At 37.7% G+C, this 15,766-nt stretch overlaps 1 protein-coding gene across 3 annotated transcripts in view; it reads left to right on the top strand.

The window, feature by feature from the left end:
• The first annotated feature begins 4,965 nt into the window (after positions 1 to 4,965).
• The window catches only part of DTHD1 (death domain containing 1), a 71,750-nt gene continuing 60,949 nt past the window's right edge, over positions 4,966 to 15,766 (top strand). For all 3 annotated transcript variants that reach the window (XM_040486100.1, XM_040486111.1, XM_040486090.1), the window contains exons 1-4: positions 4,966 to 5,309; positions 7,765 to 8,380; positions 12,163 to 12,490; positions 15,307 to 15,486. In XM_040486100.1, coding sequence (XP_040342034.1) covers positions 5,039 to 5,309; positions 7,765 to 8,380; positions 12,163 to 12,490; positions 15,307 to 15,486 — 1,395 coding nt within the window. In that variant the 5' untranslated portion in view covers positions 4,966 to 5,038. The remainder of the gene's footprint in view (positions 5,310 to 7,764; positions 8,381 to 12,162; positions 12,491 to 15,306; positions 15,487 to 15,766) is intronic.

The raw sequence follows: 15,766 nt of genomic DNA, 5'->3' as shown, positions 1-15,766 counted from the left end.
CCTCCAGTCTCCTGGTTCAACCCCTGACAACCAGCCCTCCTCCAAAGGGCTATCCTATAGCCACTTCATTAATATAACAATGGCCACCCTATTGCTCTCACTGCTTAGGAAATTCCAAAAGTTTTAGTAGCTCCTGTCAAGAAATGGGGTCTAAATCCTAACATACATTTCTTATTATAAATCGCAATATCACAACATGGCTACATGATTTTCACCATAGCGTTAGCCAATCCTTCCATCCCACCACATTAATTACCATTTCTTTTTCGTGTCACTGCACACTTGCATGATAGTTTGGGGGAAACAGAATTCTAAATTACAAAGAGGTTTTCCTCTGAATATTAAAGTCACAAATCTGTTATTTTCTAGGTCTTCATGTTGCTGTTGAGAAATTCAGTGCCTTTTGATTTAAACATGAGCCTTTTTCCTTCTTCGGAGGCTATTAGGATCTTTGTCCTTGGTGTTTTGAATATTCATTATGACATGACTAGCTATACCCCCTTTTTTTTTTTTGCATGTATTTTGCATGTATTGGGGTTTTTTTTGCATGTATTGTTTGCATGTATTGCCCTTTCAATCCAGAATATGAAGTTCTCCAGTTCTGGGAAACTGTCTTGTATTATTTCTTTGATAATTTATTTCCTTCATTCTTTTCACTGTTGATGGGGCATGGGGTCAGGGATGGGGGGTGGGGAGGAGCACCAAAAGTTTCACTATTAATAGATTTTTCTCTTTGGATGTTCAATTACTCTAGAGAGGAAACTTCTAATCTTCTGCCTGAGAGGTTATGCCTGCAGGCCCCTGTTCTTGGAACTGAGCAGAACGGTCACGGTCGCGTGGGACCTCACTATTTAACATTGTCAGATTTCTCTTAACACACGCCATCATAGCACTTCCTTCCAGTTCTTGGCGAAGTCCAGGCCTCCTACCTTCCTGCTGCAGTTTCTTCATAGAGAAAGTCTCTAGCTTCTGCTGTGTGGGAGAGAGACTTATCTGGCTATTTGGAACAGAGGAAGGGATTTAGGAATCTAACTGCTCCCCAAACTGAGTTCCAGTAAAAACTGGCTTATGCTCCCCCATTCACTCTCACTGTCAGAGGTACTAGATGTCTCTAATTCCTGGTACCTTCTGAGATTGCGTGGCATGAACTGGCCTATTTTTGCCCCTATACATGCTCTCTTTGCCTGTTAAGTCCTTTACTTAGTCCAGCTGCTTTTGATGTTCCCAAAGTTTGTTGACATCTCTTGCCTGTCACAGTATCACCCATTCTCTCTGTCCTTTAGGGATTATACATTCTCTTACCCTCTTCAGTGGCATTTTGGGAGAAGCAGAGATAGAATATATATCTAACCTACATTGTTTAACCAGGAGCCTAAGCTTCGAATTTTACTACTTATTCTCTAAATACTTTTAAAAATTGATAAGCACACTGGGAATTCTGTAACAAAGAATTGGGGGAAACAAAAACAAAACAACTAATTTTCCTTTTTCCTTCCACACATCATTCAGTTGTATGAGCTTGTCCTAATCAGATAAAAGATGAACAGAAATTCAACAAGAGTTTTCGAATGGGGCAAATTTAGTCTGTGCTCACTGTACCCAAATCTCTGATGGAGCCAGCTACAGGCACTCAAAGAAAATAACAAAATCAGATAACAGGACTTGTAACAGTGACTCATAGTACCTTATGCCTATGTAACCCCTTTGCTTACATCTGACTTATCAACCCTGGCTCACTCTAATTTCCATGGAAAGTAGCATACTTTATCACACTTCAAACTATGTTGTCCTCACCTCCTGACTAGTATCAACAGGTTGTTCAGTCCATTGCAGAAGTTTCTCTCTCCTGTAGTACACAAGTGACCATCAACTTCACTTGAATTTCATCTCTACTCACCGTGATGCTTTTCATGTTAAGGAGAACTGTTGTTTTTCAACCATACAATGTTGCATAGGAATTGAAGGCTGCCTGCTAGTTGCTTTAATGTCAGTGGAAGCAAAGATTCTCAGTAAAGAAAGTAAAAGATAGTCTTAGTAGTGATAAGAGCTAGTAGCCACAGTGAAGATGCCAATCAAATGTTCAACCCACCAAGATAAATGTTAGGAGCTAGTGTCTGTGGATGTCACAAATCTTGATTGCAAATGTCAGTTCTTTCCATGGTTAGTGACTTCAATTAACTGGAAACAAGATGCAGGAACATGCAGATGCTTGTTTTAACAAGTAAATGTAGCAATGGCCAGTGGTAGGTCTGACTTTGCAAATATTACATGTACTTGGGAAGTCAGACAGAGAACAAGTTTGGACTTGAGGATAGCAAATGTCAATGAGGCTGAAGAGAAATGTTTTTGGGTGATTTTTTTAATCCCCCCTGCCCCGAGAAAGAAATTTACCACCTATCTAGAAGGAAAAAAAATGTATTGGTGTATTGGTCCAATATTCAGCATTTCACTATCAGTTTTATTCAACAATTAAAACGTGCATAGTATAAATCTCCATTGATCTCTTCTACTTCCAGGGACTCATCCATCACCTATTTGCTGATGACATTCAAATATGCCAATATTATTCTTTGTTTTTAATTTATAGTACATTTCAAAGAACTGTCCTAAGCTATCTCAAACTCAGCAAATCCAAAATTAATCAAATTATCTACTCACCTATTCTAACATTTTTCCTAAATTCCTTAGTTCATTTAATTGTTCTGTCATTTATTTGCTCATCTCAACTAAAACGTTTTAGTCTCATGCTCTCTCCAAGCACAGTGATTCCACCAATGGCCAATAAATATTTCTTAAATCAATGAATGGATTTTCAATGCTTTTGATTCCTCTTCCTCTAATGACTTAGTGAGTTCTAGTCACTTGATTTCAACCCCCTTCTCAAGACATCTCCTTCCTTGCCTGTACTGTTGCTGCTCTAATATGGGCCCTCAAGCCTTCTGCCTCCTGGGTCTCTACCATCTAAACTGTCTGCAGCACAACTTTGGTCATATTTTTAACTTAGTTTAAAAATACTTAATTTCTCTCTTTTGCCTGCCAAACAAAATTCCAACTTCTTCTCCCGACTCTCCTCAGTTATTAGATACTTCTTACATCACTTCCTCCGACTTGTTTTTGAATCTTCCTGTAAAGCCAGGCTTTCCCATGTTTGATTGCACTGGGCCATTTCGTGCCTCCATGCCTTTGATCATGTGATTATTTCCTACCCTAGAATGTTCCTTTTCTCTATCTTCTAGTCTGCTCAAATCCAGACCATCCCATAGCTCTTAATCCAAAACCTCCCAGGCCTCTAGATGGACTTACTTTTTTACTCCTCAAAGCTTTCATGACCTTTTTATGTATATGTCTGCTCTATCTCTCACAAAGTCTGAGTTGCATTTTCATAATCTGCTAGGTGTCAATCTGTCTCCCAAGTCCAAAAAGGCCCTCTTGCCTAGCCCTTAAGCCCAGCCCACAGAAAATGCTATAGAAAGTTTTCAGAATTGGCATTGACTTAAAGCCATTATATACACTATTACTGAGGATTACAAACATATTTCAGGAGTTAAAGGGAAAAAAGTAAAGAAAATAAAAGAAAATTGAAGCAGAAAGCGTTTAGTATTGAGAAGATGGTGAAAAATATTAAAACAAAGTGGCCCATGATGTATGAACTAATATCTCAAAAAGAAATCACCTTTTCAGTGAACCGAGGTTCACAGAGGCCCTCCTCTCACGGCCACCCTGCCACCATGCTTCATGCCATTCCCTTTCTTTTCCTGAAGACTCTTCAAACCACAGGCAGCGTGGGCAGTAATGAGGCCTGTGGTTCATTCTTTATTCTTTATTCACTGGGTTTTCTTTCCCTATCTTGTCATCCAGGCATCATGAGTGTGGCTCTAAGAATCGCAGTGTCAAATGAGAAAATGTGATGGCTTGGGGAGAAGCAGTCTGGTCCTCCCTTTGGAAAGCTTTCACTTCATCCCAGTATCTCTGAAAGAATATGAATCTGGAATTCACTGCCCTCTCCAGGTGCTATGTTCTCTCTAATCAGGGGAGGGGGATTGGAGAGGAGGAAGCGGGGGGAGGGGGGATTCCTTGGCACCCCCCCCCAAGGTTCTCTTGTATCAAGTCCTGTATTGCAATGGCCTCATATATAATGTGCTACCTGAAACATCAGTAGTGGTGAGAAACTGTTGTATGTGAATTTTAATTACACATGGTGAAGAGTCCTTGCTAGTTCAGAGAGAGCCACTCTTCACGTTTGCTTTATTTTAGTGAAGGGGCATTTTATCTAATTAGAGAGAAATTATCACAGAGGAAAGTGGCCAGGCACCTGTCTCAATCCCACTGCAGGTTTGCTGTATCAAAAGGTACTAATTTGACTTACCTAACCAATGGTAATAGATGTACTCTAGCAGAGGATTCTGTTTTTAAAGCTCTTTATTATAAAAGAATTATAAATATATGCTAATTAGAGAAAATCGTAAAGACCCTCCCTGTAACCACATCCAGCTTCAACAATTAAGTAGCAGCCCATCTTAACTCATCTCAACACCACTCACTCCAACACTTCCTGATTGTTTTGCAACAATTCAAACATCATATTATTTCATTCATAAATATTTTTAATTATCACATAGGAATCTTATTGACAATACTGTTAAACAGTTTACCTTTGATTAATAAAGTTCTCATCCCACCATAGAATCTATATTTTGTTGCCTCAAAACTTGAAAGGCACATAGGGCTTCTCATATACATATTGAATGTGTAAAACTTGCATGGAGAGTGGGATTGTGAGAGCTAGCTCTATCCCTGTGATTAATCTACTCTGTACACAATGGCACCCAGGGTGTGGGAACGCCCCTCCTTTGGTCACCTAGTAACTTTTCACTGGTCAACAAGAAGCTGAATAAACTATTATGTTGCGAGAAAGTGCTTGGCTAGCTGACTTGGATCATCTCCTAGATTTTATGAGAAGTTCCATTGCCAAGTTTGAATTCGCTAAACCTTCAAGGCTTTGCTGGCAGAAAAGAAGCGTTCCACTCTTGGAGCATAAATGGATTCAGAAGACATGGGCTCAGGTAAACTAGGCCAAATATTGAAGCAGATTTGGAGACAAAATCTGATGCTAAAACAGGCCCTCCTGGGAGATAGCCATTGTGAAGGGGCTGGCGGGGCCACTTGGATAGCCACAGTGGTCTTTCTGGGGCAAGAGCTCAGTGGGACCCTTCACCAACTCTTGGAGCACACTGCAGGGACTCTGCGTTCTACCTGCCAGCAGCTGTATGTATTGCTTGACAAGGAGAATCAGTGTATCTGGAAACAAGGCAAGTATTTCTTTTTATTCTTTCTCTAAGAAATGTTGATTGAGTAGTCACTTTAAGAGGTACTAAGGAGCATGCGAAGAAGGCTAAGATGGAGTCTTGTCCATAAGGGACTATTCGGGGAAATAAGGTAAGACAAATGCACAATAGTGCAAGAGATATCAAAACTAGTTCCATTCGAGAAATAGAAAGAAAGTACATTAAGAGTTCAGAAGCAAGAACGATTCCATTTTTAGAATGGGAAATTGGGAATTTTGCTAGATCAAATGTTGTATTTTAAGGTGAAGCTTAAGCGGGGTGCCTGGGTGGCTCAGTCGGTTGAGCGACTGACTTCCGCTCAGGTCATGATATCACAGTTTGTGAGTTCGAGCCCCGCGTCGGGCTCTGGGCTGGCAGCTCAGAGCCTGAAGCCTGCTTCAGATTCTGTGTCTCCTTCTCTCTCTGTCCCTCCCCCACTCATGCTCTGTCTCTCTCTGTCTCAGAAATAAATAAAAATTAAAAAAATCTTTCTTAAAAAATAAATAAGCTGAATCTTAAGGAATGAATTGGATTCATGCAGCTGGAAATTAGGAATCTTGAAAAAGCATTCCAGGCAAGGGTATTATTAGCAGGATCCACAATTAAGAGTAGGAAAATTGGCGTACCTGGGTAGCTCAGTTGGTTAAGCAACCAACTTCGTCTCAGGTCATGATCTCATGGTCTGAAGGTTGAGCCCCATGTCGGGCTCTGTGCTGACAGCTCAGAGTGTGGAGCCTATTTTGGATTCTGTGTCTCCCTCTCTCTCTGTCCCTCCCCCACTCATGCGCGCGCTCTCTCTCTCTCTCAAAAATAAACAGTAAGAAAAAAATTTTTAAGCAGAAAAATATTCCTGTTTTGAGACAGAACAAGCAGTTTTTCTATCTTGGAATATGATGAAGTTCTATTTGTAGAATTATTTGAGCTTGAATCCATTAATTATAAAAACAGTAGAAAGACTGGGGTGGGCTGGGCTATAGAATTGGACACTCCCTTACACACACACTGAGAGGGGAGCAGGTTCTTGGGAATAGTCCCAATTATGGGTGCTGAGAAGTATGACAGGAAGAATATTGTATCTGATGAATATGATCTCAGACAACAGTTACTCTAGATAAGAAGATGGGTGGTATCATGAAATCGAACTCTAAATAATATAGTGTTAAGGTAAGTGGGCAGGTCTCATCAATCAGGCATCCGGGGCAGATAATGTTAAGAAATTATCTAGAAGGCAGATGGTAGGCATTGGGGAAATCTGCCCAGAGGCAGCATGATCCAGACAATGGCAGCTGGAGCTCATACCTAGGACTCTAGTCTCTGGAGCGAGTTGAATATGGTCTTAGGCAACATATCAAGACAAAAGCTTATTCATGGAAAATAATAAGGTCACAGCTACCAGAATAGGAGATCAAAATAAAGGTGGTCTTGGGTACAAGACAAAAACACAAGTTGTGAGAATTGGAGCCCAAAGATAAACCTAGACTTGTAAAAGGATGATTTAATGATGATTCTTAAAATACTGACCTATGTATGGGACCCTAAATTACACATTCCTTAGTTCAGAATTGAATTCTAAAGATTGGAGAATTGCTAAGCCTGCAAGAAGTGATCAAATGACCTGAGCTATGAGCTATGACCTCAGAGGAGGGATGAACAAAGAAGAGAATGGTAGGACATGGGGATGGAGTAAAATATTATTTCAAATAAGATCGCGAGGATCTTCATTAGCGTGAAGAGGTTTGACTTGGTTTAGTAGTCCTTGAGTAGCTAATGCAGGTTCTAATCAGAGAATCAGAAGCTGTACAATTAAAGCTATTCTTTGGAAGGCTGATCAGAAAACTGTAAATGATCACAAGCTCAGCAGGAAGAATAGTATAAACTTAATTCTCATAGCAGCCAGAAAAGTACCTAAAAAAGTATAGTTTCTACACCAGTAAAAATAATGTAGCTATGGTATGCCTGCTACTCAAGTCTCCTCTGAAGTGTTTTGCTGAATTTCAGGGAAATACTTTAAGTGGATCACTGATAAACAATATAGTACCTTAAAAGGAGAAGGAACAAGTCTCAAAGTCATACTAAATCATCAAGGAGTGATTGAGGGAAATGTTGAGTTCAGTTGAATAGTTTTGTGGCTGTGTAGGGGAGATCATGGTATCCGCCTGCAAATATTCAAAGTATTTTCATGCGCAGAAGGTATTAGACTTACTCTTTGCCACTACAGTAAAAAACAATTTGTCCCCAATTCCTAGACATGTTAAAAGAATGACAGTTGTACAAATGACTTCTCCTTCAGGAGGGAGATCGGCTTAAATGACTGGTAAGGGTCTTGGTAGGCTTGTAAGGTTATCTTGCCATACCTCAGTGGAGAAATATAATTTGTTTCAGCTTTGTATTTTATTCTTTTTATGTATCTGTGTGTGTGTGTGTGTGTGTGTGTGTGTAGAAATAACTACTTTCATCGACTGCCTCATGAAAATAAATGAATATTTGGGGAGCACTGCTACACTTCTAAAGAAAGAAGAAAAGGAGATGTGTAATTTATGCGGCATGCATGATGAATGTACCCCACTGCAGACAATGTCCACCATTCACGATATCAAAGAAGCAGACATTGCTGCAAGAGGGGAACAGAATGTCATAGAAACAGCTACTGTTTCTTCCACAAATGGAGAGCAAAGTCATTATACGAACCAGGTCCAGTTAAAAAAAAATAAAGCACATATGAATTCAGACTTAGTGGAAAAAGAAAACAATACATCATTGAATGAAGATATAACAGAGCAAGAGGAAACAGAGAACAAAATGTTCCCAGATAATGTAGAAAATGAAGATGATAAACAAACAGAACACATGACTGTTGAGAACGTAAATGGCAACAGGGAAGAGACGCATGACATAATCCAGGCAACAGAAAGAGAAATACAAGAGACCTCAGAGAACCAAAGAGAAGAGATTACCACATCCTCAATAACATGTGATATCTCCAGCAGATATCTGAATAGTCTCCTTTCCAATGATTCAGAGAGTCTAAAGCAAAAGAATAACATAATGGAAAAGGAGTAAGTAAATGTAATGTGAGTGGTGCTTATACAATGCCTAGTGATATGTGTTTCTATAGTGATTATACATAGTATTTATACATGAATAGAATTTTACATTTCCCTTTCAGATCATCCCCCCAAAATATTACAAATCAATAATTCAGCTTAAATTACTCTTAGCAAAATTTATATGGCAGCTATTACTAATTTTTTTTTTATAGTTTTAGGAAACAAACACTCAATGTTTCTCTAGAGGGAGAGGAATTGACTATATATGGAAACAGTTTAAATGAACAATTGTCCACAACCTGAATGGTATTCTAAATCACTACTCTTTCAATTATAATAAAAAGAAACTAGGAGATTACAGAGAGTTCATATACCGGAAACGCATTTTCTAGCCTCAGATTTGTTTTAGTTATATCCTCAAATAAATCCTCACATTTATTTTATTTATGAATTATCATAAATTCTTAACCTGTATCTGTAGTCTCCAGGGGGCATGGGTAAGCTTTAAGCAGTTTTTAAAACTAAGTGTGTATTTTCATACCTATTTTATCTCTTTGAAGATGGTTCAAAACTTTTACCAGATTCCCAAAGAGCCCATGACATGTGAAAGAATAAAAGTGGAAATTGACTGATATACTTCAGGAATTATCTCCCCTATACAAGGGAATAATAATCCCTATCTGTCCAAATAAAATAAAATATTCACAAGCCATAGTTTTCTAGTAAATATCACATCCTTGCAAGGCAATGGAGAAGAATGAAAACAATCATTGCTTTGGGAATCAGAAAGACTTAACATTTTATATCCTGTTTTATTACATAATAGTTCTGTAACCCTGGGCAGCTTGCTTCATCTCTTAGCTCTATTTTCTGCTTTGTAGAAATTATATATACTTGCTGGGATTATTTGGTAAGGTCAAATGGGAAAATCACGTAAAGGGCCTAGCACCGCGTCGCTTTGTAGCTGCTCACGCTGGCCTTCATGTTAGTATACAATCAATCTCACTCTCAACAACCCTCACTTTCTCTACCTCCCACATGCTTCCAAACTTCATTTAACCCCTCTCTGCCATGACGTGTGGTGTTGTTTTCAGGTGTACGATACCGTTTCCAGGACAGCACCACAACTGAGTCAACGACCTCAAGCAACTCATTTTGCTACTTTGACCTTACCTATCTCATCAGTAAAATGAACAGGTTGAGTTAGGTTAGCAGTGAGGTCTCTACATGGCTGAGAATCTAATGAATTTTGTAGATGTCATAGCAGTGCATTCAATGCATGAAAGACCCCCATAGTTTCAAAGAACTACTGCCCCTGCAAAACAACTATTAAGTTAGTTAATATGCAGTTACCCATTTTACTGGAGAAAAATATTAACACTTCATATTCTTATATTCAGAAATGACTCAAAGCATCAACTAATGAGTCACTGCTGAACCACTCCCTCTAACACCTCCCTAGGTGTTCCCTGGTTAGTGATTTCCTCTTCATAGCATCCAAACCAATTGTGCTTGGCTTGCATATTTATAAAGATGATGACTCCTTTAAATCCCTCAGGCTAGAACGCCATCAGATCGCTTAAAATATGTATGTCATGAACAAAATCTTGCTGGGAATCTGTTGTGATTCCTTGCTGGATAGTTTTCTGTAAGAAACCTATCTCTTCTACTGTTGTCCTAGTATGTATAGACTCAAAGGGAAACAAGACTAAAATAAACCAATCTGATTATTTTAGCTGCTGGACTAGATCTATTTGATTAAGCCTAGAGGAAATGGAAGCATTTATAGGTCTCTTCACTCATTTCCTCTGTCTGTCTTTTAGAAGAGTGTATGCAGATCATTTCCAGGGCACAGAAGAGAACCATTTTTGAAGTTATACAAGGCTGAGTCACTGTATTCTCTATTAAACAATTCCAAAATTTTCTCTCATTTTCTGAAGTACCATTATTACTGTCATCAGAGAATATAAAAACAGACCAATGTACTGGGTAATTTTCTTTCTAAATTTACAGGTTCGAAAGTATCAATATAGATGACCCTCCCTACAATTTCAACATGTTTTGTTTTGTTTTGTTTTGTTTTTTGATATCTTTGTTAAAGGACACTTATTAAATCCAATCTACTAATAATTGAAAAATGGTTAAAAGCTTATTATTCTAGAGCTGGGTATGAATGCTGCATTTTATACTGATCGTCTTATATATTTTCACATTGCCAACATTTCAGTCATTTCACTGATGAGAAATGTGAAGTAACCAGAAGAGGAGAAACTACAGCTGGTAATTTTAATGTAGAGATCTAACATTTACCGAGCACATATTTTATGCTAACCCCTTATTATGAGAAGTTTAAATATTTTATCTCATTCCATGTTCACATCATTGTGAATTAGGCATTAGTTTCAGTTTGTAATGGACAAAGAAGCCAGTGCTTTGGAGTGATTTGAGAATATCATGTTAGAACATGTGGGCATTTGTACTAAAGATAGATGGATTCTTGTATTGGTTCTGTAGCTTGCCATTGGTGTGATTTTCAACACATGAAATTTTCTAAGCCTCAGTTTCCTTACCTGTGAAAGGTGATGACAGTAGTACCTGCCTGACACCCTAGTGTAAGGATTAAATGAAACAACGTGGGGACCCCTGGCTGGCTCAGCAGGTAGAACATGCAACTCTTGATCTCGGGTTGTGAGTTTAAGCCCCATGTTGAGTGTAAATATTATTGAAAAATAATAAAATCTTGAAATAAAAAAAGAAACAATGTGTAGCCTAAAATCTGGTCCATAGAGAGAGCTGACATATTAGCTATTTTAATAATTATTATTGGTATTTGGGCCACCTGAGTGGCTCAGTTGGTTAAGCATCAGACTCTTGGTTTTGGCTCAGCCCGCATCTCAGTTTCTGGGTTCAAGCACCATAGCCATATCTGTGCTGTCAATGCAGAACCCACTTGGGATTCTTTCTCTGTCTCTCCCTCTGGCCCTCAAAATAAATAAACATTTAAAAAAATAATTATTGATATTTAAGGTCAAGCAAATAGTAAGGGACTGACCGATCTCAAATCTGAATTTAAATGTTTAAGACTCTAAAATCTTTGGCAAAAGTGATAGTTATAATAAGCAAGAGTATAACAAATAGTCAGAATAAGTGTTTGTATTGATTCTTTGAGGATTGTAAATATTCTGCTTCTAATTACCTTGATTAATCATAAATTCACAGTATTTTTGTACCTTTCTCAGTGTTTTGCAAAAACATAATAAGCATCATCATTTGATGTAATGTGTTTGGATAATTCCAATACCAGATATGTATTATATATATATATTTGTCTCCTTCCCTTAAATTTAGTAAATGATTCAGGTATAAGTTCTTGGTTTATCAAAAAGCATTAGCAGTCTTCAGATTCATTTTGTAAAGTGAACAAAACTGAAAAATCAACCACCTAAATAATAGTGGTAATGTCAATAGTAACAATAGCTAATATATATAATATACAATACCAACTATGTCAGGCATAGATTTCTAGTTACTTAACATACGCTAGTTTATTTAATTCTCACAGCCTTCTTATGAGACAGTCTGAGAATAAACTGAGTTGAATTGTCTTACAGTTGAATAAACTGAGGCACAGAGAGGTGGAGTATCTTGCCAAAGGTTACAGAGTTACTAAGTGGAAGAATTGGGATCCACACCAAAACAACGTGACTCTTGAGCTTGTGCTCTTATGCATTTAGCTATACAGTACACAAACTAAATAATTGCAAAAATTATGTCTTTTTTTTTCCCTGCAGGTATTTTGATATACTGAGTGATACCAGCCCCCAAGTGTCTTGTTATATTACAGCACCATCAAATGTTCTCCAGCATCTAAAATGCCGGATTATTAATAGCATGAGTTCTTTAGTAGTGAGTGATAATGAAGAGTTGGTCAGTAATGTCATCACTGTTGAGTGCTCAGATATGGAAAAGGAAATTCCATTTCCAATATGCATTGCAATTCCATTTACTGCACGTTACAGGGGAAATTACAGAGACATCATGGTGAAAGTGTCTGACGTAAACCTTGGATCAAGTTACCTAACTCCAAATTCACTGGAAGGAATGAGAAGAAGTTACACGGTTGGTAAACCATTGGCTATATCTACATTTGCTGTTTGACTCCTCTACTTAATATTAGTCAGGCTACCAGATTGTGTATAGATATAGATAGATTGTGTAATAAGTGGAAAGGCTGATTAGGTTAACACCAGTGAATTCACAATTTTTATTTATTTTTTGCTATCTATAAAGATCAAAGAGCAGAAGTTATTGACCAAACTTAGGAATGAAGAACTTGTGTCTAGGACCCAGCAAATGTATTTTCACCTGGAAAACAATACCAAAATCATGGCTTACTCAGCTTCATGCCCTAGACTAGCATTAGACTAACATTTCTAATGTGATGGACCTCTGTCTAAATTTAAGAAGATTGGTATCCCCAGATAATACTAGTTTTATTTTCATCATTCATGAGTTGGGAAAATATGTTTAAAAAAATGAACAATTGTGTGTGTGTGTGCACGCGTGCCTGGCGATAGTTATTAAGTCTATAAATTGTGTTTTGTTTATATGCAGAAGACAGTATATGTGGTAGTTAGGATGTGGGTTGTGGAGGAAGACTGGCTGGGTTTGCAGAAGGGGTCCCATACTTTCTTGCTGTGTTAGAGTGGGTAAATTATGTAACCTTGCCAAGACTCTATTTCTTTATCTGAAAATGAACACAATAATAGTGTCTACCTGATAGGGTCATAGGGATCAAATGAGTAAATGCACTTAAGATAAAAGTAGCCTATAAACATGTGTTAGGAGTTAATAACTTAGACTTTATTGTAATAACTCTGAACTTCTCTACTGTCACAAATTCTTGTTTTGAAGACAGAATATAACAATTGTTAAATTAGTGTAAAGTTGACGGGAACTAAGGTTAAAGATTTTTCTGTGGGCCACCGAATTTACCATTAAACAAAATATTTTTCTTCTTAGCTTTAAGTAAGTCATCATTATTTGAAGACGAGGGCAAGGAATCAACGTTTAAAAATTCCACAAAACAAGAAATTCTTTATAATACGTCTCTTCTTTTTCTGATTTGGGACTTTTCTGAGTTACAAACAAGGTTATACAGTAGAATATGAAAGCTAAGCTTGTTCTAATTATTTATTCCAATTCATGTCCCTGATACATTTTATATTTAGTCTAGGAAGACTGCATGTATAATAGTCTGATCAGCATTGCCCTTGATTGTGGCTTTTTCATCTTGACCAGTCTACGTGACTGACATTATAAAAGCAAAAACTGTTAATAGTACATGTGACTTTCACAAAATGGGCAGGCAAGATGTTTAGTAAATGGATAATCAAAGCAAAAAGGAAAACAAAATAAGAGGTCCGTCCTCTACTAAAAATACAAAAGCATATGCTTTTTATAATTTTCCAAGGGTAGTTATCCCTATTCTTAGCTCAAAAATTTTAAACTCTGGAGTCCTTCCAAAATTTTATGTGGTTCATCCAACATTTAAGAATGCTAATTCTAGAGTCAGATAAACAAACCATCATCAGACTTCTGTTCATGGCAACTCCCATGCTTAAAAACACTTCTGGTTCCCAGCATCTGCCAAATGTGCAGAAAATGCACAGCCACCACCACCAGCTCTGGGAAGACTTTTCTTTCTTACTTCTCACCATTTTCCCTTCAGCCAATGAAGACCACTCATCTTGCCCTGAAGTTTCCCGATGACAGTTTTGTGACGTGATATTGTGAAATGTCTTCCTCAGTTTTTAAACGATAGATTATTTTCCGTTGTGAGTGTCCCTGAAATGTTTGCTTATGTGTGTGTGTCTGCATATTATCCACTCATGCTGGGGTGGAGCCGGACTGGGGGGACACATGAATAGACCAAATTACCAATAGACCAATAGAGCCTTCCTCCTCATTTTAAGTTTTGGTGGTTGCACGAATAGATCATTTTGCTTTCCTTCATGTGCTCAGTTCCCTTTTGTATGATAAAAAAAGCTTCAATATGTGACTGCATATATGCATTACAAATGTAAATGTCAGTATATAAAAAATAAACACAAATGTCTCTTTCCAGTTTTTTTTTTTGTTGTTGTTGTTGTTGTTCCCACTGCATGAAGGGGAAGAATAGAAAAAATGACTTTGCTAAGAGATTGTGAGCTGTCAGAAGGAAGAATTTCCTGACGGTACAGGTGCTTTAGTGTTTGCATAAACTACCCAAATGATGAAATTTGGAATTTCCTAAAACAGTGTTGAATTTTCTGGATAAAGGCCAATATCTATTAATTTTTTTAAGTCTATTTCTTTATTTTGAGAGAGAGAGAGAGAGAGAGAGAGAGAACAGGGGAGGGGCAGAGAGAGAGAGAGAGAGAATACCAAGCAGGCTCTGGGCTGCCAGCGCAGAGCCCAGTGGGGGGCTCAAGCTCACCAGCCATGAAATAACGTGAGCTGAAACCAAGAGTTGGATGCTTAACCAAATGAGCCAACCAGGTGCCCCTAAAGGCCAATATTTAAAGTTTATTCTGGTAAAGGAACATAGGATTCCAAAAATAGTTAATATTTATGAAAACACTAAATGGGACTGTTCATTCAGTATACATCTTGGGTGGGGGATTTAAATTTAAAAATATATTTATTTCTCTCTTTTCTATCACCTAGTCCAAATTTGAGAAACTAATATCGACTTCCACCTCATCTCATGAAATGACCAACCCTTTGGTGTTAATGAAATCTTTCTCAATTGTGAGAGATTACAGGGACAGCAGATAGACTTTTTTTCTTTTTTCTTTCTTTCTTTTTTTTTTTTTTTCACAGCAGAGTATGTACAGCAGATACTCCCTGAACAGTGCCGCATTAATGTCCTTTCATGTCATCAATCCATACAGGGGACCTGTGCTGAAGTCAAAGTGTACAAGTTGGGTATCTTTTCTGTTGTGTCTTGTCTAAAGAAAGAGTCCTTCACAGTAACAAAGAAAGGCCATACTCTTAAGCCAAGCATGGATTCCCGAGTGTCCTTAAATTACCCTCCAGGAGTTTTTGGCTCATCAGTACTGGTACAATTAAAGGTAAATGCTAAAAGCTGGTAAGTTTCTTCTCATAGATTTTGTGGGTCATCAAACATAGTCCCAAAAGGATAAAGAAGATGCCACTATTTAATATAACAGTAAATGAATTCTTCTCTTATACTTTTCTTTTTTATCCTTTTTGTCTTTTATTTAAATTTTATTTATTAATTTATTTCAACAATAGAATTTAGTGATTCATCACTTAAATATAACACCCAGGGCTCATCCTAACAAATGCCCTCCTTAATGCCCATTACCCATTTATCCCATTGTCCTACTC

Source organism: Herpailurus yagouaroundi, unplaced genomic scaffold, assembly GCF_014898765.1.
Source record: "Herpailurus yagouaroundi ecotype Mexico unplaced genomic scaffold, PumYag 28, whole genome shotgun sequence".
Taxonomy (NCBI): domain Eukaryota; kingdom Metazoa; phylum Chordata; class Mammalia; order Carnivora; family Felidae; genus Herpailurus; species Herpailurus yagouaroundi.
This window is presented reverse-complemented; position numbering and strand designations above follow the sequence as displayed.